The following is a 26,610-nucleotide window of genomic DNA, read 5'->3' on the forward strand; positions in this document are numbered from 1 at the left end:
AAAACGCTCCGTCTGACTCAGGTTCCCCTTGTTAGTTTGTAACGACCGTCGCCTCCCCTCATTACCTCGACGCGTTCCACGGGAGAGGAGAAGATCCACTATCTCCTGCTGGTGACTTATTAACGTGTTCTGTCTATGCATCAGCCGGAGACGGAGTCAACACCGTGCGTCTCCGGACCTGAACGGGACCGGGTCGTAACTCACAGGCTCGCTGACGGAGAGCGAGATGAACCGAGGGGGGGGGGGGGGGGGGGGGGGGGGGGGGGGAGGTTCGAGGAACACGGCAGAAAGAAGATGGTGCACAGTTGGTTGGATCCAAGGGGTGAATGCACGTGGATGTAAATCGACTTAAAAATGTTGAATTAACCATGAGAGATGGTGGTCTTAAACTCGTGGAGATTGGAGGGGGAGTGTGTGTGCCTGTGTTTGCCTTTGTGGTTGTGTGTTTGTGGGTGTGTGTGCATGCATGTGTGCGTGTGTGTGCCTGTGCGTATGTTAGTGCGTGAGTGTGCGTGCGTTTGCGATGTGATCTAATGTTCCCACCTCACCCCCCTCAACACACGCTCATCGGTTGCTTATCTGTGTCACTTAGGCCACGCAGCATAAGCCCGAAAAATATGGTTCAGTACAAACTCCCCCTCTATGCCTCTACATTCTGGGGGGTTTCTGTACCCCAGCAGCGTGTATAGAGACCCCAGCACTGAGATACAGGTCTCTGAACCTTGCAATACAAGCAGGAGGGCATTTTTTAAATGTGTTCACTTGACTTGTCTTATTTCTTTGCGTGACGTTTTATCAAACCATAATGGCTTATTTTACTTTGATAAATATAGTGAAATCGAAACACGTTAAAACGGTTCATGCTGTGCACACCTTTAGTGACGATGCATTCCGACCAAACACACTTGTTCTCCGACGCAAAAGCGTCCTCTGACACACACACTAGTTCTCAGACACGCACGTTCGTTCTCCAACGCACACGCGCCTTCTCCAGCGCTGAGCGGACTGCGTTCCCGGCGCGTGACGCAGAGGAGCCCCTCGCCCCTCGCCCCTCCCCTGGGACTCGACCCCCCCTGGGAGTCGACCCCGTCTACCCCCCCTGGGTCTCGACCCCATGCTCTTCATGTGTTCATGGCTCCAGACTGAGAGGCTTAGCGCTGATCTTCATCAGAGCTCTTCCGGTTCTGCTGCACTGGAGCTCTTGGGCTGAACTAATCTCCACTTCCAGATGGTTCCGTCCTCGGTGTCATCACTAAAAAAGATGAGTGACTCTGCTCCAGGCTGCCATGTTTCACCTCAGATATGTAGAATAGAGAGGAAAGTAGAGGTGATTGGTTCTTGGTTCAATCCCCAATGCACACAGACTGTAGGCATCCTTGCACAAGGTACCGAACCCCTAGCTGTTCCTCTCAGTGGCCTTGGATACGAGTCTCTGCTAAATGTCCATCATCATTTATTGTGATATATTTATAGCGATCATAAAAATAAAAGACACTCCACTGACCTCGGGGCCCGGTTGTTTCAAAGTCCCCTTTTCAAACTCCTCCCGATCAATCTCCGGTTGAGCTGCAGGCTATAAATAACTCGTAGGGGGGAGAGGCTTTGGGCCGGTAATGCGATTATACGCTCCAATGTTCTTAACACAGATGAACAACATTTTATCATGCACAGAAATCATAATTTCACCCCCATCGGATTAGGGAGAGGCGAGAGGAGAGACGGGAGTGTTTCTAAACCAATTTGTGAGGAGGAAATGAAAAGGTTTGTGTTTGGGCAGAATCTGGCGTGAATAAAGAACGAGGCTGGAACCAACATGGAAAACGTTATTTGGTGTTTTCAACAGAATTCAATTGTGCTCTTATTGGGTTTCACACTACTGCTGTCTCATGATGAACGGACTTGGAATAGAATGTGGAGGATGTGAAAGTGTTTTGGATGTGTGACGACGTTATACACATGCAGACCTGGACGTTCAACTGATGAACGTATGATGACATTATCACCTATATGTTGTGTGTAGCTTGAAAGCATAAGCTTATGCTTGTTGATAGCATATGTTTTTTATGTGTGTGTGTGCGTGTGTTCGTGTGTGTGTATGTGTGTGTGTGTGTGTGTGTGTGTGTGTGTGTGTGTGTGTGTGTGTGTGTGTGTGTGTGTGTGGACTTCACGGTTTCCTGGCTTACAGGATTGACCAGCTGAAGCATGTTATCATGTGACCGTGGACCCTAGTGTAACTCCAGACATCAACATCTGTCTGTCTGGATCGACTGAAGGACGACTCTGTGTGTGTGAGTGTGACTGTGTGTGTGTGTGTGTGTGCGTGCATGCAATACATTACATAGATTACCTTTAATGGTATTACTAAAAAGGTGTGTTAAGGCTTTAATCCTTTTTAGAATACACCTAAAATAGATTTAATTCAATTTAAAGTAAAGACCTTAATGAATAGGGTGCATTGAGGCTCTACTGGAATGATTCTGCTAGCTGCTCATTTACTCATCATCTACTCATCATCTACTCATCATCTACTCATCCCAACCTGCGTTACACGTGAAGGTCACCTTGACATTTCTTTACTTTGCCTGGTACCAAGATACCTGATTTTACCGATTATATTACAGCTGTGTTGATTGTCGTAAGATGATGAACAAAAAAAGTTTTACAAGTGAGAATGTGCTTTACCAAGCAGAAAGCCGTGGATCTCAAACCAGCACACATTCGACAAACAAGACTGAGCAAAGACTAAAAAAACATTTGGCAAGTTCAGAGGCAAATACTTTTATTCAAATGACCGGATTGCCAAAAATATTATATTCAACCAAAGATGATTAAGGAACCAATTAATACCACCGATTTATGAATGGCTTCAAATGCATTTTATATATTGTAAATTCCTTTTATTAATTATAGCAGAACATCTTTTTTTCACAGATAATTGTTTCTGTAATCTCATTTGAAGTTTAATCACAGAACACACAAAACTGTCCTTTATTATCCCAGTTAATTACGTAGTTGTTGAACCATTATTCCTGCTCAAGATGCTTCTGTAAATAAATCACAACAATAGTTAGTTCACTCTCCCAGAATGTGTTTTCTTCACCTACGGGGGGCGCTGTAACACATTATTCTTAATGAGTAATGACACTCTGACAGAACACAAACCACGCGCCATTATTCCTATAATATTATTTGCCAAGTGTTATTAGTCATTTCTGTAGTGTGGAGCCACCAGTTACTTACGTTATTGTAAAATAAGTTTTGCGTTTCCAAACCCCATACATCTTCATATTTCTAAGAAGTCATTTTATGAGTAACAATAAAAACGATGACAGAGATGATTTAGAGCGCTCGGTTAGTCTCTAAGAGAGGTTTGAAGACAATCAAACCAGCGTGAATTCACAAACAATGTTACATGTAGGTCATTATACACCAGATGGAATGAGAATATTAAAATCCATACTGGTCTGCCTCCTACCATTTTAAAGTGGTAGTGAATTAGGTGTCAGACACAAAGTATACCATATAGTGTACAGCTTGTTGTTAACCCTCGCATATTTGTGTGTTTAACACTGGGCCAGGTTGACATTGCTGTGCGGGTACAAAATGCACTATTGTTTGCTTGTTGCTTTGGGCCCAGCTGTGCTCGGCCCTATTTGTTTGCTCAGAGGTAAACACACTTAGTGACCCTTCACAGCAAAGTGTTCTTTGATTATCCATAAATCATCCTTAACACTGTGGAGCCTGGCTTTCATAGCAACCAAATACAGTCAGACTCTGTTTCTATGGATGGTCAAAACGCCAACATTGAATGGTTCTCTCACTCCCAATAAATAGCTTTGATCTATTTATTACGATATATGTGCCATTCTACATATTGTTTTAGTTAGAAGTTTAGCGACAGTGTTCTGAGAAAATGACTAGTTAAAAGACTCAACTACTAATCAAGCGTGTTTTGAGTTTAGCGACGGTTCAGAGCTGCGCGATGCGGTGGGTTGGGCGATACGAGGAGACGCCATGAGATGGGACACATCTTTGTGACATAACACCTGCCGGCTGCCGTTAATCCGTGATGCGTGTACATTTCCGGTAGAAGCGGGGTGTTCAGTCGATTGAATCAATCTAGATGACACCATGGATAAAGCACAAAAAGCAACTGGGATATATATCTCTGAGATTAGTGTGGAAGTGTTGATGAATCTGAAAAACCAAAACGTTTGGCTGCGTCTTTCTTTGAAACAATTGAACTGCTTAAATATAACTTCTTTAGCGGACAACCCACAACCATAACAGAATTTAACTCTTTAAAATAGATTGTTTGCCGTGAAAAAAATAATAACCCGGAGCATATTAAACACATTTAGAAAATAGTATTTGTATATGTATATATATAGAGAGAGAGAGAGAAGCTAAGTGAAATTTTATATTTGATGCTCCACAATTTTTAATCTTGGATATCACAGTTTTGTTTCTTAGTGTGTGACTGCGAGTTCCCGTACACAAATCCCTGCTCAAACAGACATGCCTTTGAGTAACGTCCAGGTCAGGTCAACAGGCCATTGGAGGAACGAGTGCATAACAACAGAGAAGGGCGGGGTTCACGTGCATCTGGAGTACGTTCAGAGCAGAAACAATAACATACGAAGGGCCCTCGGAGAAGGCCAGAGTTTGAACTAAACCTCAACTTTGAAATGGAGCTTTGAAAAGTGGTAAAATTGGTGTTTGAATAGTGATACTGTACAAGGAAGAAACCAAATGTTACGAGACAATCTAACTTTAACTTCAAAGGCTTTTGAAAATGACTTAAACTGACTTTTAACTACTTAAAAAGTCAGTGTAGTCCCCATTGTGTAGTCCCCCCCCCCACCACACCCAAAGTCTGAACCTCCCCTGTTGTCAAGTCAACTTTATTAGCAAAGCCCTCATTCACAGTTGACAGTCTCAAGGGCTTTACAGGTCATCGATGACACCCCCTAGTCCCTCCGGCGCAAGCACTTCTGGACACCTTGGGAGTGCCACTCACTGCCGGCAATATCAAGGCAATAACCGGACCCACACATCACCGTGGCCTCTGGGCTGGGCACCATCTGTACAGCGACAGCTCTCAAACCCACTCACCGCAGAGGTCGCACCGGATATGAAAGCATCCTTGTAAATACGCACGTCAAAACAAGCAACAAAAGAAACCCAAGATAAAACAATTAGAGGCTGACATTTAGACATGAATCATATTTATCATACGTCTACTGAGGGAAACGTGAAACACAACGGATGACATTAAACTGAGCTACTGAAGTGCATGTGAAGCTGCAGTCTCCCCCCTCTAAAGGTAAGAGAACCTGCCGGCTGGGAGAGGTGTAGTGAGGAGCTGAAGCACACAATGCTATAACACCCAGAGGTCTATCGAACAGGAGCTGGATCCTACGGTGATCTCGCAGGAGACCGGCGCGCGCTACGGTTGCTACAAAGGAATAACCGCGGGAGGCGCAGCTTTTATGGTGTTAGGTTTTTCTGGGTCTCTTCATCGTCTCGTCTCTGAGGGAGGTGGGTGGTGCTGGTGGCGGAGGGATGGGTTTGGGCCTGGGGGTTTAGAGGAACGAGGGACGGCGTCCTCATGTGAAGTCCTTGGACACGGCCTCGATGAAGTTGGGCGCCGACATGAGGATGGTGAACGTGCAGATGATGGAGAAGAGAGAGAACGCCACCAGGCAGAGCCGGTCGACCACCGCCGCCGCAAACTTCCACTCGCTGCAGATGGCGTCGCCCCGGTCGCGGTCCCGGAAGCGGCCCGCGATGTACTGCACCTCCTCCAGGATGCGGGAGATCTCCGGCACCTGCTCCATCAGCAGCGTCCGCACGTGCTCCGAGTGGATGTCGCTGGCCTGACTGCTGCCGCCGCCGCCGCCGGCACACATCATCACCCCTGAGTCGGCGCTGCTGGGGGGGAAGGCGGGGTTGTCCGTGCCCATGGAGTGGTAGCCGAAGTAGAGGTTCATGCTGCCGTTGGTGGCGGTGGCGCTGGCGGTGGCGCCGTGGGCGGAGGACAGGGGGTGGGTGGAGGCCTGGCCCGGGACAGTGGACATCTGGATGCTGTTGACGCTGGCGTGGTGGTGGGGCGCGCTGGCGTGGGAGTACCGGGTCTGGGGGTGGACGGGGTTGACGGGGCAGACGGGCGTCTTGGCGTCCTCGCCGGGCTTCTTCATCCGCAGGAACCAGGCGCACCAGTTTAGGAGGATTATTCTGACCTGGGAGGGGAAGGGGGGGGGGGGAAGGATGAAGAGGTGGAGGTGGTGGTGGAGGAGGAAGAGGAGCAGGAGACGGGAAGATGAGCTATGTTTTATTTCTGACAGGTGTATAAAAAAAGACAGCGATAATAAACATAAGGCCCATTAGTCATTTTCCTAATTGACAGTGGACTGGCCCAATCCCATGTATAAGACCCTCCCCCTTTGGGCTCAGTGGCGTCATTAACAGCATCTCCAAAAAAAAATCTGCCTTGAATTTTGTCCTTTCTTTTTTTCCTCCTTTTTTTCCTCCTCCTTGTAGGAAAATTAGAACTGGGAGGAAGATAATCAACCTTCTCCGTCTGCACTTGAACATCCTTACTGTACCGACGGCGATATATCGTTGTTTCTCTCTCCACTAACAAATGTACTTATCGTCAGTCCCAATGGATAAAAGCGTCTGTTAAATGCCCTATATATAAATGTGAATGTACCAAACCCATCATTGTTGGAGAGGCTGAGTCAAGGCGTTGTACTGTTAATACTCAATGTACTCACAGTGAGGCTGTTGTCTTGGTTACCTCAGTTCCAGGTCCTATTCTAAAGCCTCAGAGTGTGAGACTCTCATTGTGGAAAGCAGCAGCAGCAGCAGCAGGATGAATCTCCACCTACCAGTTTGGGCATCTTCCCTCCGTGGGGGTCGTGGTGGTGGAACTGCAGCACCAGTACGGTCACCACCACAGAGAGACCGACGATCATCATGGTGCTGGCAAAGTACTGGGCTGGAGGGGGGCAAACAAGCACGGAGCGTACGAACCAGAATGATTAATGTGTTAACACTGTGGGCGAGTGTGTGTCTCCCTGCATATAGTTTTCGACGCACAGTTGGAAGCTGTAACGAGCGCGTTGTGAGTCTGAATGGATTGAATTAATCGCAGTGAGTACTGTTTGTTTTGAGGTCCCTGAGAAAGGACTCCACACGCGCCCGCTGTGGTCAGTCAGTCAGTCCCTCAGTCGGGTTAACCTTTGGAGCGGCATTAAGTCACCGAGACTCAGAGACCCAATGGGTCCATCAGCAATCCATCAGCACTGATTAAAACACCATCTACTGCCCCTCAGATCACGTGATCACTTTGCATAACCTACGTTTTGGGGCGGCATGTGGCTCAGGAGGTAGAGCGGGTCGGCTGGTAACTGGAAGGTCGCTAGTTCGATCCCCGGCTCCTCCTAGCTGAGTGTCAATGTGTCCCTGAGCAAGGCACCTCACCCTGACTGCTCCAGGCGAGCTGGCTGTCGCCTTGCGTGGTCGACTCCGCTGTCGTCGGTGTGTGAATGTGTGCATGAATGGGTGAATGTGAGGCAGTATTGTGAAGAGCTTTGAGTGGCCACTGGTTAGAAAAAAGCGCTGTTTAAATGCAGTTAATTTACCATTTATCATTTACATAATCACAACGTCATGGGAAATCACACAGAAACAGAAACGGGGGCACACGCAAAGACAAGTGCCTAAAAAGCCAAACACATCAACAAAAGAAAGAATAGTGATTGATAGCGGGGTTATGCTTAAAATGACACGCTCCAATGGGTTCTGAACAAATAACAGAGAAAATGAAATTTGATGAGCATTTAATTACATCCCTCATCTCCTGGCTCCACTCCAGCTGTAGAGTGTTGATGTGTCTGTTCCCATGAAGGGGAATGTGCTAATGGATTGTTTTTACTTCAATAAGCAGCAAAATAAATTATCCCTCTTCCCTTCTCTCTGTGTCGCTTTGTCCGTATGTGAGCACTGTCACTTTAACACACCTCATCTATCAGCAGTAGGCCAATGAGCTCAATGCCTTTCATACATTTAATGTGACTTCAATCTTTGTGTGCGCGTACCCATGTCAGACGTGCTTGCGTGTAAATGCGTGTGTGTGTGTGTGTGTGTGTGTGTGTGCATGTGTTTTTGTGTGTGTGTGTGTGTGTGTGTGTGTAAAGTCTTTAAGATTCTGAATACACACACATACACAAACACACACACACACACACACATCTGTTGTGCCTGTGCACTCTTTCACCGCGGGATAGTGAGAAATGTCTTATCGATTCTTTTGAATGTCTGGTACATATGAAGAAATTGACAATGAAGCTGACTTGGACACACACACACACTTACACACACACCCACACACACACACCCACACACACACCCACACACAGACCTGCGGCTTGTCTGGGTATTCATTCCTTACATCATCAAGGTGTCCTGCAGGCTATCTGTCTGTCTGGCAGCACGCTGACAGCGAACGGGGAAAGCATTCACATCGACCTAATCTGGAACTGCATTGGCACCTCTCTGGCTCTCCCTGTATACAAGCAGCACCTGATATCAGTCTGCACAGAGCTGGGGAGTCTTTCACCGCTGTGTTTAAAAAAGAGGCAGACGTCGTGTCCCTCACTCTCAGTGTGTCGGCTGGCCGTCCAGCTGTCTGTTTAAAAACCTGATCTGTATCAACTGGATGTGTCAGCCAGAGTCTCTCTCCCTCTCTCCCTCTCTCTCTCTCTGTCTGTCTCTGTCTCTCTTTCTCGTTTTCTCTTTCTTGCTCTCTCTAGTTCTCTTGCTCTCTCTCTCTCTCTCTCTCCTTCTCTCTCTCTCTCTCTCTCTCTCTCTCTCTCTCTTGTTCTCTCTCTCTCTCTCTCTCTCTCTCTCTCTCTCTCTCTCTCTCTCTCTCTCTCTCTCTCTCTCTCTCTCTCAATCCCTCACTCTCTCAATCCCTCACTCACTCCATCTATCACTGTCTCTCAGTCTGTTTGTGATGTCTGTCGGTCAATCTGTCAGTTGACGAACATTTGTTTTCCCCGTCCATCTGTCTGTCGGGTGTCTGTGTTCACCCGTCCCTCCGTCCGTCCACCCGTGTTGATGCCTACCTATGAGAGGGACGGAGTCGGAGGTGGCCGGCATTATCTCAGCCACCAGCAGCATGAAGACGGTCAGGGAGAGGAGAACAGTGATACCTGCAAACAGAGAGACACACAGAGAGACGCACACACAGACAGAGAGAGAGAGAGAGACACACACACCCAAACAAAGACAAGAGATAGACACACACAGAGATAGACACACACACACACACACACACAGACACACACAGACAGAGAGAGAGAGACACACACACCCAAACAAAGACAAGAGATAGACACACACACAGATAGACACACACACACACACACACAGAGAGAGAGAGACACACACACCCAAACAAAGACAAGAGATAGACACACACACAGATAGACACACACACACACACACACACAGAGAGACACACACCCAAACAAAGACAAGAGATAGACACACACAGAGATAGACACACACACACACACACACACACACACACACACAGACACACAAAGAGACACACAGAGAATCACATCGAGAGACAAACACACACAGACACGTAGAGAGAGAGAGAGAGAGAGAGAGAGAGAGAGAGAGAGAGAGAGAGAGAGAGAGAGAGAGAGAGAGAGAGAGAGAGAGTGTGTGAGAGAGAGAGAAATAGAGAGAGAGGTAGTGAGAGAGAGGAAGAGAGAGACAAACACTCACACAGAGAGACAAACACACAGAAACACACGCATGGGTACACACGTCAGTTCAAGCATGCGTTCCTTTACACAGGGGTGTTAGGCTTGCTAAACGATCAACAAATGGTCCATCCTGTGTGCATCAGATTTATGGCATTGAGAATTTAGCAAGCTAACAGATGGCAGTTCACATTTCTACTCATAAACACAGTGGAGACAAATAGGCTACTCAGCTTTTCAAATGACGAAAGCTGTTGCCATTTACATTCTGTTGATTTGAAAACGTCAAAGCTGCCATCTGATTGGACGCGCTAGAAAAGGTCAGCATCAACCGGGTCAAAGCGGAAACAGAGAATCCGAGCGGTGCGCTACGCCCAGCATAGCATCAACGCTAGGTCGGGCGATTCACTCACTAGGAACACGTTAGCGACGCGTCGCTAATGTGTTCCTAGTGAGTGAGGCGCCCGACCTAGCGGGCGCTTTCACCACTTTATCGCTGCAAAATAAAATGGTACATCGATCGCTACAACAATTGTAAAGCACGAGAGAGAGCGAGCTGTAAACTATTATGGAAATAGAGATGAATTTGCGCCCCGGATTCACCCTGGCATTTCAGAGAGCAGCCAGCTGGCGTTTTATTAGTCTGAGTTATTAATTTTCTGTTGATATAGGGAGGAATTGATCTGCATCTCATCTGGCCTTCAGCAGAACCAGGAGCACATGCTAATCCACAGCTAGTCAACAGGAGTATTGAACTGTTGTCAGGATGCTTTGAGAGAGTCTCAGAATCCCAAAGTAGATCTTGTGATTCGTCAAAAAGTCCTTATTTTTTGGATTTAATTTAGTGTTATTTTATTTATTGTTTTTTAACATCTACCTATACTGATACAAATCATATACTATCATATTATTTACATAGCGTGTTGACATCAGAGAGCATCATGGGCTTTTTTGTTGGCTTTATTCTGCCACATTGAGAGGAGTAAAGCGACTTGTAATACTGCCAAATATACCATAACCTAGGCTAATGAAAACTTTATTTTGCCTCGTCTCGCATGAGTAATGCTTTGGCAGTTTCCAACACAACAATTCCTTCCCATAATGACCTATCATTTCACGCATAATTATTAAACAATGACCAAAATAATATATCTTCTATCGAACACAATAGCTAGCATTCCAACGCTCATGACAAAGCACTTTTGATTAAAGTGGCATCAGATGGACTAGTTAATCAGACATGGTCCCATCACCGAAGTAGCAGCACTCAATCAGCTTGCTTGTAAACTAATTAATGCCATGCCCTCTCACCTGCGTCCAGCGACCATGATTGGTCAATGCAGTTTAGCACTTATGTTAATTAGACGCAGCTGGTGTGTTTCACTATCTCCCTGGCCTCCATTGTTTGTGGAGGCTGCCTCTAGCCTAACCCAGCTGGTGAGTCATGTGTTTTACTTTTGATGCAGTCTTTTCTTTCTCTTATTGTTCAGAGTGGTTTGCTGCGGTCTGTGATTCCGGCTCCTGTCACTGTCATTGCTGGTTTGTGTCCGTGTGTGTTTAAACGATCCAGACATGGCCACCAGTGGTTAGCTTCAGCGAGGAACACCGCAGTGAGTAACGCCATGTTTATTTCATGAGCTGGATGGATGGAGATGTTTAGCTGTGGTTTGAGCTTTTGATGTTGGCCTTGTTTTCGTATTTGTTCAGTGCACACATGGGAGCTGCACAGTTGTAATTTCACTCTAAAGTACCGGCCACCTCTTGTCCCTATATTTGTTTGTTTTATAGCGGCCAAATCTGAGTGCATGTATTAAAGTAACTTTTATTTAAGAGACTGATACAAACTCAGCTAAAGCTAAAAATCCACATATCTTAAGTACAAAAACAAATGATTGGTCACTTTAGAGTGAAATTCAACTCCTGTCATTCCTGTGAAACTTACTTTTGATGTTACCGGTAAAGGTGTTACTTTGAGGTGAGTATATTGTTTTGTGATGACGAGGTGACTGTCTTGACTCGTGGGGGGGGCCCCTTTGGCCCCCCCCAGAGCAACGACTACCTCCGCCGTGTACACTGGGACAAGTTCTTGTGTACCTTGGCAACAAACAGTTAAACTGACGCGGATATTATGGCAGAGCCCGCTGGGGAACCGCTATGTCACGGGGAGGCGGGAGAACTGTCACGCAGAACCCTGGCCTGCAGGAAGATATTCAGCTGTGCTTGACGTCTGTCTGCCTCGTACAGAACGGTTCCTGTCATTGTTTGAATCAGGATGGTGAAGCCTGAACCTGCTTTGCGCTGGTTCTTCTGCTGGGGTCCTAGTATCTTGTGGTCCTAATATATTCTGATCCAACCTCACTTCGACATTTCGTGCATGACTCTTCTGGTCCAGCCCGACTTGGCTCTACCATGTTGACCTGCCTCAATCCCATTTTTTGATGTACCAGACTACTTTTTTTTTTTTTTTTAGCACCATGATGTGGTGTACCCAACCATGAAGGTCGTCCGGCCAGTCCAGCTTGAGGAACCCAGCCATGATGATCACCTGGTCCAGCCCCCCCCCTTGATGAAATTACTTTGGTCTAGACCCAGTTAATGATCTCTATCACTGTGCTTTTCTGGTCCGACCTCACTTGATGTCCGGTACCAATGAGGCTCTTATGGTCCAACAGTACTCTAGTCTGGCTCATGCCTGACGTGTAGCAGTGTGGCCATGGTGCTGAGTACCAGGGCGTTGTTGTGGAATTATGTCTTCTGTCTGACTTTAAAAATCTAGTCTTCAGGTGCAGTAACTCCTATGCTCTTGGAAGCCGCCTCTTGGCTTCATAATGCTACTTTTGGGAACTTGGTCGTCTAGCTTGGTCTTTTGTAGTTGCTATAATTGAAATGATTTGCTTGTTCTCTGCCTTGCGTGTCAACTGCGTTCCTGGTTATTTGAAAGCCCTTTAAGTTTTGTCAATGTAGAAATATAATCTGCTTCCAGTTGGTGGTTCGACACTGGGGAGTCATTCATTTACCCAGACAGGCCTGGAGGGACGGATTTATTTGTACCTTCGACCCAACCTTCAGTTGAATAGAGTTGGTTTGCAGCTATAATAGCCCTGTTGCCAAAAACTTGCATGGATTAGCAGCTTGATGCCCTGAAGATGTGTCTTTAAATTATTTGTCAATAGGCTACCATAATCAATGTATTGCCACATTTGCTTAACCACAAGAAGCAGCCCCATGTTGCCTAGTCATTTTGTAGACATTTTAGTTTAAGTTTGGGGGGTGAAAATGTCTAATCACCTAGCACAAATGTTTACTATGAACTGACTTTAATTTTTCAATCTATCGCTAACAGGAGGACCTAAGAGGCGCTATGCTGCCTCACCTGTTGCTACATAAATTTACTTTTATGAAACACTTTTCATGCTGTTTTGCTAGAACTGCATGGTAATGTCGTCTTGAAATTCAGGCACACGTCTGAATTTAGGTTGCAGTTCTAACTTTTAGCAATCAAATAAACAGTGAATATTATCTTTTAAATTGCTATTTGGCCTTTTCTATTTTTACATTTTAGGGTGACAACATTCTAATTCACGGTTACAACTATTTATCTCGGTGTAATTCCATTTGAATAAAAATATTGTCCTTACAGTTTCTGCTGATCTGATTTACAATCCAGTCTAAAATAACTTCTCTTCAAATATTAACCCTGTACTTTTCATACGTGCTGAACAGCAACCAGGTGGTTCCAGAGTGTATTTGTGTGAAAAATCAATGTAAAAAAAAATACTCAGGCGCCACTTCAGATAAAAGTGCATATGCTATTTTGTAGTTGCTAAAATTGAAATGGTTTGCTTGTTCTGGTTATTTGAAAGCCCTTAAAGTTGTCAATATTGTAATATCTGCTTTCAGTTGGTGGTTCCACACTGGGGATTCATTCAATAAAGCAAATCAATATAAAGGAAATACTTGCGCGCCACTTTAGATAAAAGCCCCCATTTCACCACCTGCTCAATCATACATGTGGGTTGACATGCCCACGTGTTCAGTCGCCAGTGGCTGCTGATTGCTAATCAACACCCCACCTAGTGGTAACATAGCGACCCTTTCTAAAAGCACCATGTGACTAAGGTGTGTGTGTGTGTGTGTGTGTGTGTCAGAGGCCTCGTACCCAGAGAGATCTTCTCTCCAGAGTCGGCGGGCAGCAGGAAGACGAGCAGAGCCAGGCCGGAGATGAGCACGCAGGGGATGAGCAGGTTGAGGCCGTAGTAGAGCGTCCGCCGGCGCATGGTGACGGTGAAGGTCACGTCGGGGTACGGCTCCTTGCAGCACTCGTAGTACAGCTCGTTGCGCTTGGCCGGCACGCCTGGAGGAGCGGGCAGAGGGGGGGTGAGGTTAGGGAATACTGAGCAGTCTCTGGGTGGGAAGGACGGTTCCAATAGGTGCGTTTCCATCCCCCTGATTTTATGCGAACTTTGAAGTATCGAATCAGTAAACGGTGATGGAAACACCAAAATTTGCATAAAAATCCTCTAATTCGCAAAAAGGTTTATTCGCTCGCTTGATGTGGTTTTTGAGAAATGCGAAAGAGTAAATTCGCAAAATAAATGGAAACACACTTTTCGAAACAGCTGTGACGTAGCAAACTTTGAACACACAGGACTGACAGTCTTTCCGATTTCCGCATAACGACCGGCCATAGCAACCCTGCCGACATCAACGTGTAACGTCATCACCCTATTCCGCTCCAACCACTTGATGGAAACGCACCTAATTCAAATTACTTTTTTGCGAACTTTCTAAAGATTTGCATCACCTTTTAGATGGAAACGCAGCTACTGAGAGCATTTAGAAGGTGATTTTAACCAAAGACCTACAAAGAGTACCTTTGTCAGAAGAGAAACGTGCCAAAAAATCGCTAGGTTAGCCCATTCCCGATATACAACAGCGATAGCTAAGATAAGATGCTACACAATGCTAAGAACTATTCTTAAGTACACGGACGTACAATATACAACTTGGATTAAGTTCCAGGACATAGTTTTATTGAGACTAGATCAGTGGTCCGGCCTTGGACTTTAAGGGGGACACTCAGTTTGAATGAGCTTTTGTGGGGTGACAGTCAGCCACACTATCTGCTCCCGGGGTGTTTATTGAGCATAACAAATCGACACGGAACTACATTGGAAAACATATGATGGAATGCACACAACAGTTTCTGAAATAACAAGGAATAATACTACATTTTGTGAACAATGATATATATTTATTTTCCATTATCTATGTCATTTCTTTCTATTGTAGTACATTTGTCTTTCATGTATAAATCTATTCCACCACCTGCAAAACCCTCACATACCACCCATGGCTCGTCTACCAAAGTTAAAAACCACTGGAAGAGATGACGTGAATGTGTATTTCCATAGGCATGATGCGCACACACACACACACACACACAAGTACAGACAAACACAGGCGCGCAGACACACACAAGTAAAACCCATGAGTTTAACCTGTCAACAATACCCTTCAATCCCCTATCACTATGAGCAGCTGGACTGCTCTAGGGCGAGCTACATTTCACCACAGCGTTTTTATGTCCGCGCGTCCGTCATTTTTATGAGTGGAATTCAGTTACTAAAGCCGGTGTTTGTCCAATTCAAATTAAGGGAAAACATGACTGTCAATAATCCTTTAGGCTGTTCAAAGTCTAGGCTAAAACCGAAAAATGGTAGCGTGTGTGTGTCTGTGAGAGAGATGGGTTGTGTGTGTGTGTGTGCTTATCCTCTTCCTTCAATCTCAGTGTTATGCCGGTGGCAAATGATTCCGCTGATGGAGTTCTCACAATCGCTGCAAAATCAGTACTCAGGAAGTTTCTTCTTTCCTGCTGGTTAAACATCAACAGACCACATATACGTATGAGTTTGTGTGTAGGTGAGAGAGAAGAGATTTAATCTGAGAGGGTTCTGTGTGTGTGTGTGTGTGTGTGTGTGTGTGTGTGTGTGTGTGTGTGTGTGTGTGTGGTGTGTGTGTGTGTGTGTGTGTGTGTGTGTGTGTGTGTGTGTGTGTGTATACGAACAGGCTTTTGTGTAGGTATATGAATGTGCTTGTGTGTGTGCATACAAACTTTCTGTGTGTGTGTATACGAACGTGCTTGTGTATGTATACGAACATGCTTGTATGTGTGCGTATACAAACGTGCTTTTGAATGTGTGTGTGTATGTATACGAACATGCTTCAGAGTGTGTGTGTGTGTGTGTATGCATAAGAATGTGCTTGTGTGTGTGTGTGTGTGTGTGTGTGTGTGTGTGTGTGTGTGTGTGTGTGTGTGGGCACACGCATGCTCCAGTCAGTACTCAACGTGTCCTGATGACTTAACCTCTGCGTCACCATGGCGACCTTATGATGAATTGATTGAAAGAATCTCTTCCACAATGTAGTGAGTGCGGAGGAATTTCTCCTCCAACCAGACTGAGACCTCAATCATAACCACTTAACAGGATGCTGCTGCTCAAGGTGATGAATGAACCGTGTGCTAGGATGAAGCTTGGTGACACACAGTGTGTGCTGTGATGGAAACGCAGTGCGTTTCATAATTCATGTTTTTTCTACCACGCACTTTCATTGAGTTGCTGGTTACACTTGATATTGAGGTACACACATTCACCATTAACTAGTCGCTCATTGGCAGGCATTTTAGTAGCTTATTGGCTCTTAATTAGTTATTATAAGCAACTATGGCAGCCTTATTCTGCACGACCATATTCTACAACTACTATGCTCTTAAATAGGTTTTCCCTCAATAACCTTATTACTGCTTATAGATAGTAAGTAAGGAAGTTGTTTCACATGAATAATGATCTTAACATGCTTTTCTCAGTATGGGCCATATAAGGTGATAATACCACAAGGATAGTCATTCTCCCATAATAACACTTAATAAATATGGCATAATCTTATATAACATAGCACAAAAGTGTTAACACAGTCCAAATAACTTTAAAGGAAGTCTTCCTAACAAATTATATCTGCGTTAGAAAGTGAGGTCACTTTCATAGATACGTAACCAGAAGGTCTTGCAGTCTGTGAACGATTTTTGACTGGATGGGATGTGAAGAGTCGGACAGTTCGTGGACAAGGTCCCGGTGGGAGGCGCCACAACGTTGAGACCCGACCAGGCTCGCTGTCTGTGTTGTGGCTGAAATAAGTGAAGGGCAAGCTGTCACCACCCACAGCCCCCTCTCCAGACAGATGGGGAGCTATGTGTGTGTCTGTGTATCTGTCTGTCTGTCTGTCTGTCTGTCTGTCTATGTATCTCTGTGTGTTTCTGTCTGTCTGTCTGTGTTTGTGTCTCTACGTGTGTGTGTGTGTGTGTGTGTGTGTGTGTGTGTGTGTGTGTGTGTGTGTGTGTGTGTGTGTGTGTGTGTCTCTACGTGTGTGTCTCTACGTGTTTGTGTGTGTGATCAAGGGACAGACCCGTATCAGTGCGGCACATCAGATAGTTAAGGAGGGACAGGGGAGGAATCTGTCACCACCGACCACTGGACAACAAGCCCCACACTGTCTGCAGTCAGTCTCTTCTGCTGCAACGCTCGCATGAGGCTGATTGGATGTCTGAATCCATTTCTACCATCCAACTCTTGTTTAAGACATGGCATTTGTTACTTTATTGTATTGGTTTTATTTATGCCGTCGCTCCTGAAAAAAACTATTTCAAATGGCATTTGTGAATGTAACATATTCCAAAGTAAATGGTAAACGGACTGCATTTGATGTGGTGGTTATCTAACCAGTGGCCGCTCAAAGCACTCAACATTCATCCATTCATGCACTCATTCGCACAACGACGGCGGTGTTAACCATGCAAGGTCCTCGGGAGAAGTCAGGGTGAGGTGTCCTGCTCAGGGACACCTCGACACTCAGGAGTATCCGGGGATCGAACTATCAACCCTCCGGTTACCAGCCAACCCGCTCCACCTCCCGAGCCGATATTTGTGTGATGTTGGAGTAGTGCATTGAGCTGGATTGAGTCCAGCCATGAGCTGAGCATTGAGTCAATGTTGCTCTGCGCCATGTAAAATGTGATTCTGTGTTTTGGTCTACATCGTAAGGACGGTGAAAGTTGTCTCATCAAACTCAGCCGCACCCGGGGCTTGAGACCCAGGCTTCTCTTCGTCACAAGACGTGGACCACAGCCACGGTACACAGAGTAACTCAGCGTCGTCTGATGGCCTGCAGACCAGAAACAAACTCAATAAGGTGAACGGAGAGAAAGGTTCAGATGAAAAGAAATGGAGGTGGTGAGAGTAGAGGGTGGGGGTGAGGCTGGGGGTAGGGGGTTGGGTTGGGTTAGTGGCCGGGATGTGTATGACGGCGTAAGGCGTTGATGTGTGAGGTTGGTTGGCCGTTAAAGTAAACTATCAATGAAAGCTGTAGTTTTCATCTGTTTCAGACGCTCCGTGGAGGCCGTTCTCTGTAGCTCATTGAACCTGGTTTTGTCGGGGGTATGGTCGGGTTCACCCTCACCCACGAGGTCCCACTCCCCGTTGGGGATGTAGGTGGAGATGTCCACGTCCATCATCTGCAGGTCCAGCAGCCAGCCGTTGTGGGTCCACGAGCCGAACTTGAGGTCGCACTTCTGCACGTCGAAGGGGAACCAGCGGACGTCGATGTAGCAGGTGCTCTTCAGGATCCCTGGAAGGAAGGAAGAGCCGTCAGGGCCGGTTCAGGGGCCATAACAGACCTCCCATCTACTCTGTTTGTTGCTTTTATTGCTTTCATCCAAAGCAACTTACAGTGAACTCGAAGTACATTTGTCAGAAGAAAGAGAAACAACACTATATATCGCTGTCGGTAGAGTAAGGATGTTCATAGAACCCAGCGCCAAGCATTAACCATCACTAGGTTAACCCATTCCCCGTTTAAAACCAAGATAGCTTCTCACCAGGGGGGATGTACTGGCAGGCCCCTGAGGAGTTGACCAGCACGTTGGTGTGAAACGTCGCGTCGAAGCGCTCATCTGCACTGTGGTCGGGACGGAAACACGACGTGAAACCAAACACGGTACACACAGTATCTCCGCTTCGTGTGAGGACATGCATGCCAAGAAACTCAATCAGAGGAATTGAGGGAAAGATGAAGATGAAAAGAGATGGAGGAACGGAGGTGGATGATCATCGTCTAAGAAGATCCTCTAAATTATATATGCATATATATGCATATATACTGTATGCATTCAACACCTGCTATGTGTGGGTGTGGGTGGAGGTGGGTGTGGGTGTGTGTCGGGGGTTTGTATGACATTGATGTATGAGGTTTGTTGGGCATTAAAGTAAACTATAAATAAAAGCTTTGGAATACTGTGTAGAAAAACAAATTGTTTAATCGGTACATCTCATTCTATTCACACGCTTCAATATCTTCCAACCGACCTACTATCCCCTGTTGGTTGTGTTTAATACTTCTCCTAATATCTTTTTAAACCATAAATCTTTGGCAGTATAAATAATGAACCTGAGGCCGCCAGCCGCCAACTTTCTCGGGAATTGTAAAAATGGGTAAAGTTGTACGACCCCCTAATGCTCAACAAAGCAAGCTGATTCCCGCAGACGTACCACAGCTGCCTTTGACCTGTGAACCCGTCCATTTAACTTCACAAAGCAAGCCTCACTGAGGGGCGAGGAGATGCCCGGGGCAGAATAATGATGGGGTTGACTGTGGCAGAGCTCTGGAGGGAAACACACTGTCTTATCAATCTTCACTCTGCCTTGGCCTCAAAAGCAAGTCGAAGGAAAAAAGCTAAACTGTGGAAAAATCGAACCTTTAACACACTTGTTTCACCTTACTTGTGATAAAGGAAACCCAGAACCAAAACTAAAAGAACCCAAGGACTAACCCGTATTACTATCATTATGATATGATATTTTCATTATTATTTCATTTAGACTATATTAAGACATTGGAACTCCTGGAACGGTACAAAAACAAAAACATAAACATCACCTATGATGTGATTGAACCGCATGACCAAGCGATCTCGGTGACAATCTACTCCTGTTTCTGGATTATAGCATCATTGATCACCGCGGTAACGCTGCCTAATGTCTTGTATCATCACTCCCTTCGCTTTCCTCCTCTGGTTATGAATCGCTCTCCCTCACCGCCTCGCCCGTCTCCTCCGCGTTGTCTCGTGCTCACGACCCACAAAACACAACACATGTGACCGCCGAAGACACTCAGACTAGCACATCCATCTCAATCTTCCCCTCAACCCCAACCGAATCTTCTAGTCGCCTTGAAGCAGGCAACACCGTGCAAGCTCCATCAATCACCGACCCGGCCCACGTATCGCCTAGTCTCGCCCTCATTACTAACAAACCAAAATAGATGGTTTTCGGGGGGAAATGTATTCTCCCTGCAGATTGATGTTCTAATTGAGACGAAGCTCTTCCTGAAGTTTTTTTTACCGCGGCCGTCCCTTAAATCCTCCCTATCTTGGTCATCAGTCCGGTCACATCTGTTCCCACATAATCCAATTAATCCAATTTACTCCGGGTTCATCGTACGGCATGCCACGCCACTAGACTAGCGCACCGGCTAATACATCGAGACATTTGTCTTCCAGCCATTTAACACATCGCATTTTTAACAGGCCACTAACCAGTGGCTATTATATAAAAAGCAGCTACACCTCTCGAAGCCCGCCGAGACCTGTAGTTGGATTCCTCCCCGAGGCAATCAGCTCAATCATCTCATTAGAGGTGAGACTCCAGCCAGGGATGAAATTGGAAATTGGGGGGACTATTTGTGTTTTCTTTCCCAGTGTGAAGGGTAAACAGAACGCAGTCAATCTATCCATGTAATAAAGAGACAATAGCGCCAATTCTCCACGGAGCCGGCTCAGTGACTAATGCACGTTTAATGGGTAATATAGGTACGCCGGAGCAGAAGAAAGAGAAGGAACAAGTGATGGGGAAATAACATGAGAGCAGGTGGGACCCAAGCAGTGCTCACCGTGAGGTTAGGAGATGAGAGGACAGCAGAGTCGAATAAAGAGTGTATAAGAAGGCGAAGAGTCATTACACAAGACACAGGGAGGGAAGATGAGACAGAAGGTTATATATGAGAAGAGCAGACACCAGAAGGAATACGGGAGCGATCGGGGAGGGAGAGCAGGAGAGAGGAGAGGAGGTGCAAAGAGATCGAAGGACAAACGAGATCAGGAAAAAGTGACAGAGAGTGAGCGATGGCAGTGACATGAAGGAGAGGAGGACGATTGCAGTCAGGGAGTGGAGGAGCAGGCCGCCGTACCTGTTGTACAACAGGATGTCTGGGACCCACACCTGGCTGGAGGGGAACCGGATGGTCTGCACTCCCGGGTAGTTCTCTGGGTTCCACATCAGGTAGACGTCCGTCCAGTGCTGCAGGGAAGAGTCACTAAATTAGCAGTAGGCTACATTTTCAGTATGCACTTTCTCCTTCTGATTCATTATCGTTTGTTTTAGCGTGTTGCGGTGCCTGCGACTGGATGCCTCGACTTTCCTTGCGGGGAACCAGCCAGCACCCCATCACTGATTTAAAATGTTTTGCCTGTCTGTATTTATGTATGTATGTATGTATGTATGTATGTATGTATGTATGTATGGATGTATGTATGTATGTATGTATGTATGTATGTATGTATGTATGTATGTATGTATGTATGTATGTATGTATGTATGTATGTATGTATGTATGTATGTAAATATATAACATAGCCCCCATTGCACTCCTGATCATCCCTAGAAGGAGGGATCCCCCACTCTGCGTTCCTTTTTAAGACTTCTCTTGCCCTCTGGGGAGCTAGGGCCAGGGGGCGTGCCACAAACACACGGCCTGTGAAGCCCTCTGAGCCTGTCGCTGTGATTAAGGGCTATGCAAATAAAATGAATTAAATTGAATCGAGGAGAGGATGGTGGATGATAAAACCAAAAGAGGGAAAGAGCAGAGGCAACAGGGCCGCTAATTACCCCGAAGAAAAAGAGAGAGGCTATCAAAGTACTGTGAATGAGAGGGACCAGATTCACCTTGAAAGGGAAAACGTTTAAAAGCTGCAATAGGAATTGTTTCACTGTTATTTATCACACAGATTTCAATGCAGCTTCAGATTTACTCATCCAAGCCAACGAAGAAGAAACCGTGAAATGGAATAAGTTCCCCAGACAACTCGTCTCTCTAGTCTGTCTCGCTTCCAACTCCCTCTTGTTGTTTGTTCTTGCGGTGGCGTCTGCCATGTTTGGCAGCCACACCGCTACCAGCGCTGAAAGCCGGTCGCCCTGAAAGACTTTCCCCCTTCAGAAACAACACTGGGACACCAACACAACGCTCCTCTGAGTATCTACAGCCCAAGGTGGCTCGTGAACAAAGTCTTGTGAAACTAGTTTCCATCCTGCTGCAGGTGGGACGCATCCTCTAAGCACCACACAGGGAGAAAGTACCAGAATACATCTTCAACCTTCAAGCCGCCCCACTGAAGATAAACCTCCTTTCATTGACGGGGCTATTAGTCGTACCACTGTTGGCCGTTGCTGTGCTCTGTATCTTTGGCTATGATATCGAAGCAGGACAATATGTCCTTGCCAACTTGGCACTAACTCCTGCCCGCTCACTTAAGGCTTAAGACCCATGCGTTTCGGGGACACAGCAGAGTTTTTGCATACGCTTGTGCGGTCTTCATATTTTGTGCCTTGTCAGGTTTATCATTGAGTTTATATATTTGTGCCGGTTAATCCGTCTGTTCGGTCTTAATCTATCGTGGTGCGGTTTTCGTTGGTGATTGTGTGAGGACTTGCTGTGAGTGGGCGTGTTCTCCGTTGATTGGTTTAGCAGGTGGCAGCTGTAGTACATCAATGTTAACAAGAGGACGCACGTCCTTCCTCTTAGTAAACATGACATGTGCGTCCTAGTTTGCCGTTATCTGATAGGGCTGCTATGTGATTCAATGCATTATCCTTTTACTGCATCAAAGAGCTGTGTGGATTTGACATCCTCATACACATCCAATATCCAAGAGTGTAAAGCACATATCCCAGTTTATATTTAAATATCCCAGTTTATATCTCAAATATCCTAGTTTATATAGCACATATCCCAGTTTATATAGCACATATCCCAGTTTACATAGCGCATAACTCAGTTTATATAGCACATATCCCAGTTTATATATCACGTAACCCAGAGTATATTAGTCTGTGTGCTGTAAATCTGTTTAGTAAAGATCATGCAGCTTTGATTCCCTAATGTGAAACCATGCAGCTGCTAATTAATGAATCAATTATACGACAGATCACCAACTAGCAACAGTCCACTTCAAATGTCCATACGTTGTGGGACATATGTTCTCGGTCATGCAGATAATCTCTTACACGCTGGATTTGGCATGTTGTGCCCCTTGCGGTCGGCTGCTAGAAAGCCGTATCTTTTCATGTCTCATTGGCTCCAATAACCCAGATATCAGCCAGCCAGCTTTCTAAAGAGGCCAACGCAGAGCTCCGGTGCCAGGAACAGATTAGCAGAATATTGTGCCACGTGGTAACATCTGTGTGATAAAGGGATTTCGGTTTTTTTCCACATTGTTTTTTCAAGTGTCACTAATTTAATGAAAATAGAGTGGAAAGTATGACATTCCCTCGAGCCGAAGGCTAGAGGGTCTATCGGAGAGATTAGTGTTTGAAATGGTCAGTTGGTAAAAAAGGTCAAATGAATGTCCAGTTGGTGTTTGATAGCAGCTCTAAATCCTACTGCAGCACCATCTGTGATGGGGACAAATGTTGATCTAGCTTCATCAGTTTACGACCGAACAACCACGCAGCCTTTAACAATCAGATGTGTGTGTACCGCACTGCAGCCTAATGAGTGTGCTATATGCAATACGACAGCTTAATTCAGGAAGAAGTCTTTTTTTAACGAAGATTAACAACCAAGTTATCTAAGGGGCGCCGAACGAATGGAGGGCCAACCGTAAGGCCTTTAATCATCTTTAATGCATTGTGCTGTCAAAGCACCATTTCCCAGTCGTTAATGTGAACTGGCTGTACAAGAGGCTCCGGCAGGTAATGGTTAAATATTTAACCACCACCTGAAGCCATTCATTCCAGCTGAAGTCTGTGTCAGATTGTGAGCCATTAGGATTCAGTCTGCTGAGCCACAACACCACAGCAAATACCAGTATGACAAGGTGGCCACCTTAATAATGGATTTCTTGTTGCATCTACCATTCTTGGGGACTTTCTCTTTCTCTATAATTATCTGCATATGCAGTGCAGAGATGTTTGTTTAACATTTCTCCAATATCCAGTTTGTTTGTTTGTGTGTGTGTGTGCGTATGTGTTAGTAGATCAAAACATTAACTTATGCACGAATAGAAACAAACCAAAAACTCACAGAAAACCAATCAATAATTCAGAGCTTTGGAAATTGCCCATAATGGAACATCTCTTACATTAAGACGAAAACATTGCCTGTATTAAATCGGACACAGCGCCAAACATTTCTGCACATTATAAATTGCCATAAATATAAACTATAATTCTGCACCATGTTTGTCCTTGGCAGAGAGAGTGGTAAAAGGAGAACTCTTAGATGTATTCCAGTTCACACACAAGTGCAGATTTGCCGTAAAGTGAACTCTGAGAGAAAATTGAAAACCTGATGGAGTGGCAGAACGACGGACTGCTGGCAGACAGACTCACCAGTTGCAGCCAAGCGTTGGTGATCATCACCTGGTTCTTTTCATCCTGGAAGGGAAAGGAAGAAACCATTACATTACCTCACACCACTAAAGAGGAGGCGTTGAAGATGGATGGTGAACTACCACCATGACCTCCGGGCAAGGAGAGGAGAGTAGCAGAGCAGTCTGCTCCACACACGATGTCACCTGGAACACACCTGGGATGTCACGTTCAAACCAGGGCCCGGTTTCCCGATAGCGTCCGTTCTTAACGCGCTACGAGACTCCTACATTTAGACTTATCAAGGTTGTTTACCTCAGAGCAATTCTCTTTAAACGAGGCTATTGTTTTGCAACGTCAGTTGTAAAATTAGATGCCTTTTAGTTATTTTTATGATCCAGCCTGGTCCTTACAACATAATAAAACAACATAACGTTTATGTGTGTGTGAGAGAGAGAGAGAGAGAGAGAGAGAGAGAGAGAGAGAGAGAGAGAGAGAGAGAGAGAGAGAGAGAGAGAGAGAGAGAGAGAGAGAGAGAGAGAGAGAGAGAGAGAGAGAGAGAGAGAGAGAGAGAGAGAGAGAGAGAGAGAGAGAGAGAGACTTGGGTTGAATTGATTGTTTCCACATTGAAATTCCTCCAATTTGAACTTGCAGAAATGTCATGCTATTCTCTTTTCACAGGGACGTGTCATCCGGCAGTCTGGCAGTGAAGGCAGGCGAAGGGACCGAATGAAAGAATAGAAGTATACAGGTTTGAAAGAAAGAAAGTTTGCAGACAGATGGTTGAGGCGGAGATGAAGAGCGAGACAAGGTTAGAGCTCCTCCGGAATGGAAGGAAGGAACGGGGGGTTTCTATTGGCTGAGGAGGAGGCAAATGTATTCATTCGGTTTGGCTTTTAAGGGAGAGGATTTCAGACCAGGTGAGATACGGGAGCGTTTGTGTTACTAAGGGTGTACGACAATTAGGTGACTTTAGGTTTGGTGTGTGACTCCTGCACAGCACGCACACACACAGACACACACACACACGCAAACGCACACACACACACACACCACACGCACGCACACATCACCGAACGTGTGTGCTTTGATGTGTTGCCTCTCTCCTACTTCAAACAAGATTATCGCACATGCTCGTCATCATGGGCTGATAAAGGCATTGCCTGTCTGTGTGTGTGGGTTGTGTTTGTGTGTGTGTGTGTGTGTGTGTGTGTGTGTGTGTGTGTGTGTGTGTGTGTGTGTGTGTGTGTGTGTGTGTGTGTGTGTGTGTGTGTGTGTGTGTGTGTTTGTGTGTGTATGCACAGGCATGCGTGTGTGGAATGGGAATCCTGTTACGAGGTTGATATTCAGATGATGGCTGATAGTATGGATCCAATTATCTGCATACAGAGTACAGAGGTGTTTATTTAACATTTCTCCAATATCCAGTTTGTGTGTGTGTGCGTGTGCGTGTGTGTGTGCGAGCAATCGAGAGTAAGTGTGTGTGAGTGCATGTGCGTGTGTCTCTGCATAGCTGGTTTTCTATATTCATGCCTCCTGCCAACACTGTTATCATTTTCATCACTTTGCCAGAGGTTAAAGCTGTAAAGCAGCAAAATCAAAATTCAGAGAGTGTGCTACACTTCTCAAATTCAGAGCACAGTGACATCACCCCCAACCCCACCAACCCCACCAACACCACCACCCACCACCCCATGTCCACAATCATGGCTCCACCCGAAGCCTTCATCACCACCCCCACCACCACCCCCACCCCCAACACCACTTACAGCTACACCCCTGTTCCTGTTATGTCATTCCCACTTCTATTCAGCGGAATAGAGCAGCCTTCCTTTGTGGTCTCAAAGTCTCCCTGGCTGTGTGTGTGTGTGTGTGTGTGTGTGTGTGTGTGTGTGTGCGTGTGAGCGTGTGTGTGTGTGTGTGAGCGTGTGTGTGTGAGCGTGTGTGACTGCATGCTTTCGTGCGTGTGTGTGTGTGTGTTTATGTCGGTGCGCGAGTGTGTCTGACAGCATGCGTTCGTGTATGTGTATGTGTGTGTCTATGTCTATGTGTGTGTGTGTGTGTGTGTGTGTGTGTGTGTGTGTGTGTGTGTGTGCGTGTGTGTGTGTCAGGGTGGTGAGCCTTCCCAA

At 45.9% G+C, this 26,610-nt stretch overlaps 2 protein-coding genes across 2 annotated transcripts in view; one reads left to right on the forward strand and one right to left on the reverse strand.

Annotated features, from left to right (window-relative positions):
* dnah6 (dynein, axonemal, heavy chain 6) overlaps positions 1–16 on the forward strand; it is a gene marked incomplete at its 5' end in the record, with an annotated part of 80,450 nt that extends 80,434 nt beyond the window's left edge. Inside the window, one exon of the mRNA XM_030352483.1 lies at positions 1–16. This exon is cut by the window's left edge and continues 316 nt beyond it.
* Positions 17–2,880: 2,864 nt separating this feature from the next.
* Positions 2,881–26,610, reverse strand: part of LOC115540872 (neuronal acetylcholine receptor subunit alpha-7) — a 36,452-nt gene continuing 12,722 nt past the window's right edge. The window contains exons 3-10 of the mRNA XM_030352484.1: positions 24,503–24,547; positions 21,084–21,193; positions 18,718–18,797; positions 18,300–18,467; positions 13,945–14,139; positions 9,135–9,221; positions 6,894–7,003; positions 2,881–6,242 (exon numbers count right to left, since the gene is read on the reverse strand). Coding sequence (XP_030208344.1) covers positions 5,610–6,242; positions 6,894–7,003; positions 9,135–9,221; positions 13,945–14,139; positions 18,300–18,467; positions 18,718–18,797; positions 21,084–21,193; positions 24,503–24,547 — 1,428 coding nt within the window. The 3' untranslated portion in view covers positions 2,881–5,609. The remainder of the gene's footprint in view (positions 6,243–6,893; positions 7,004–9,134; positions 9,222–13,944; positions 14,140–18,299; positions 18,468–18,717; positions 18,798–21,083; positions 21,194–24,502; positions 24,548–26,610) is intronic.

This window comes from Gadus morhua, chromosome 3, assembly GCF_902167405.1.
Source record: "Gadus morhua chromosome 3, gadMor3.0, whole genome shotgun sequence".
NCBI classification, from domain to species: domain Eukaryota; kingdom Metazoa; phylum Chordata; class Actinopteri; order Gadiformes; family Gadidae; genus Gadus; species Gadus morhua.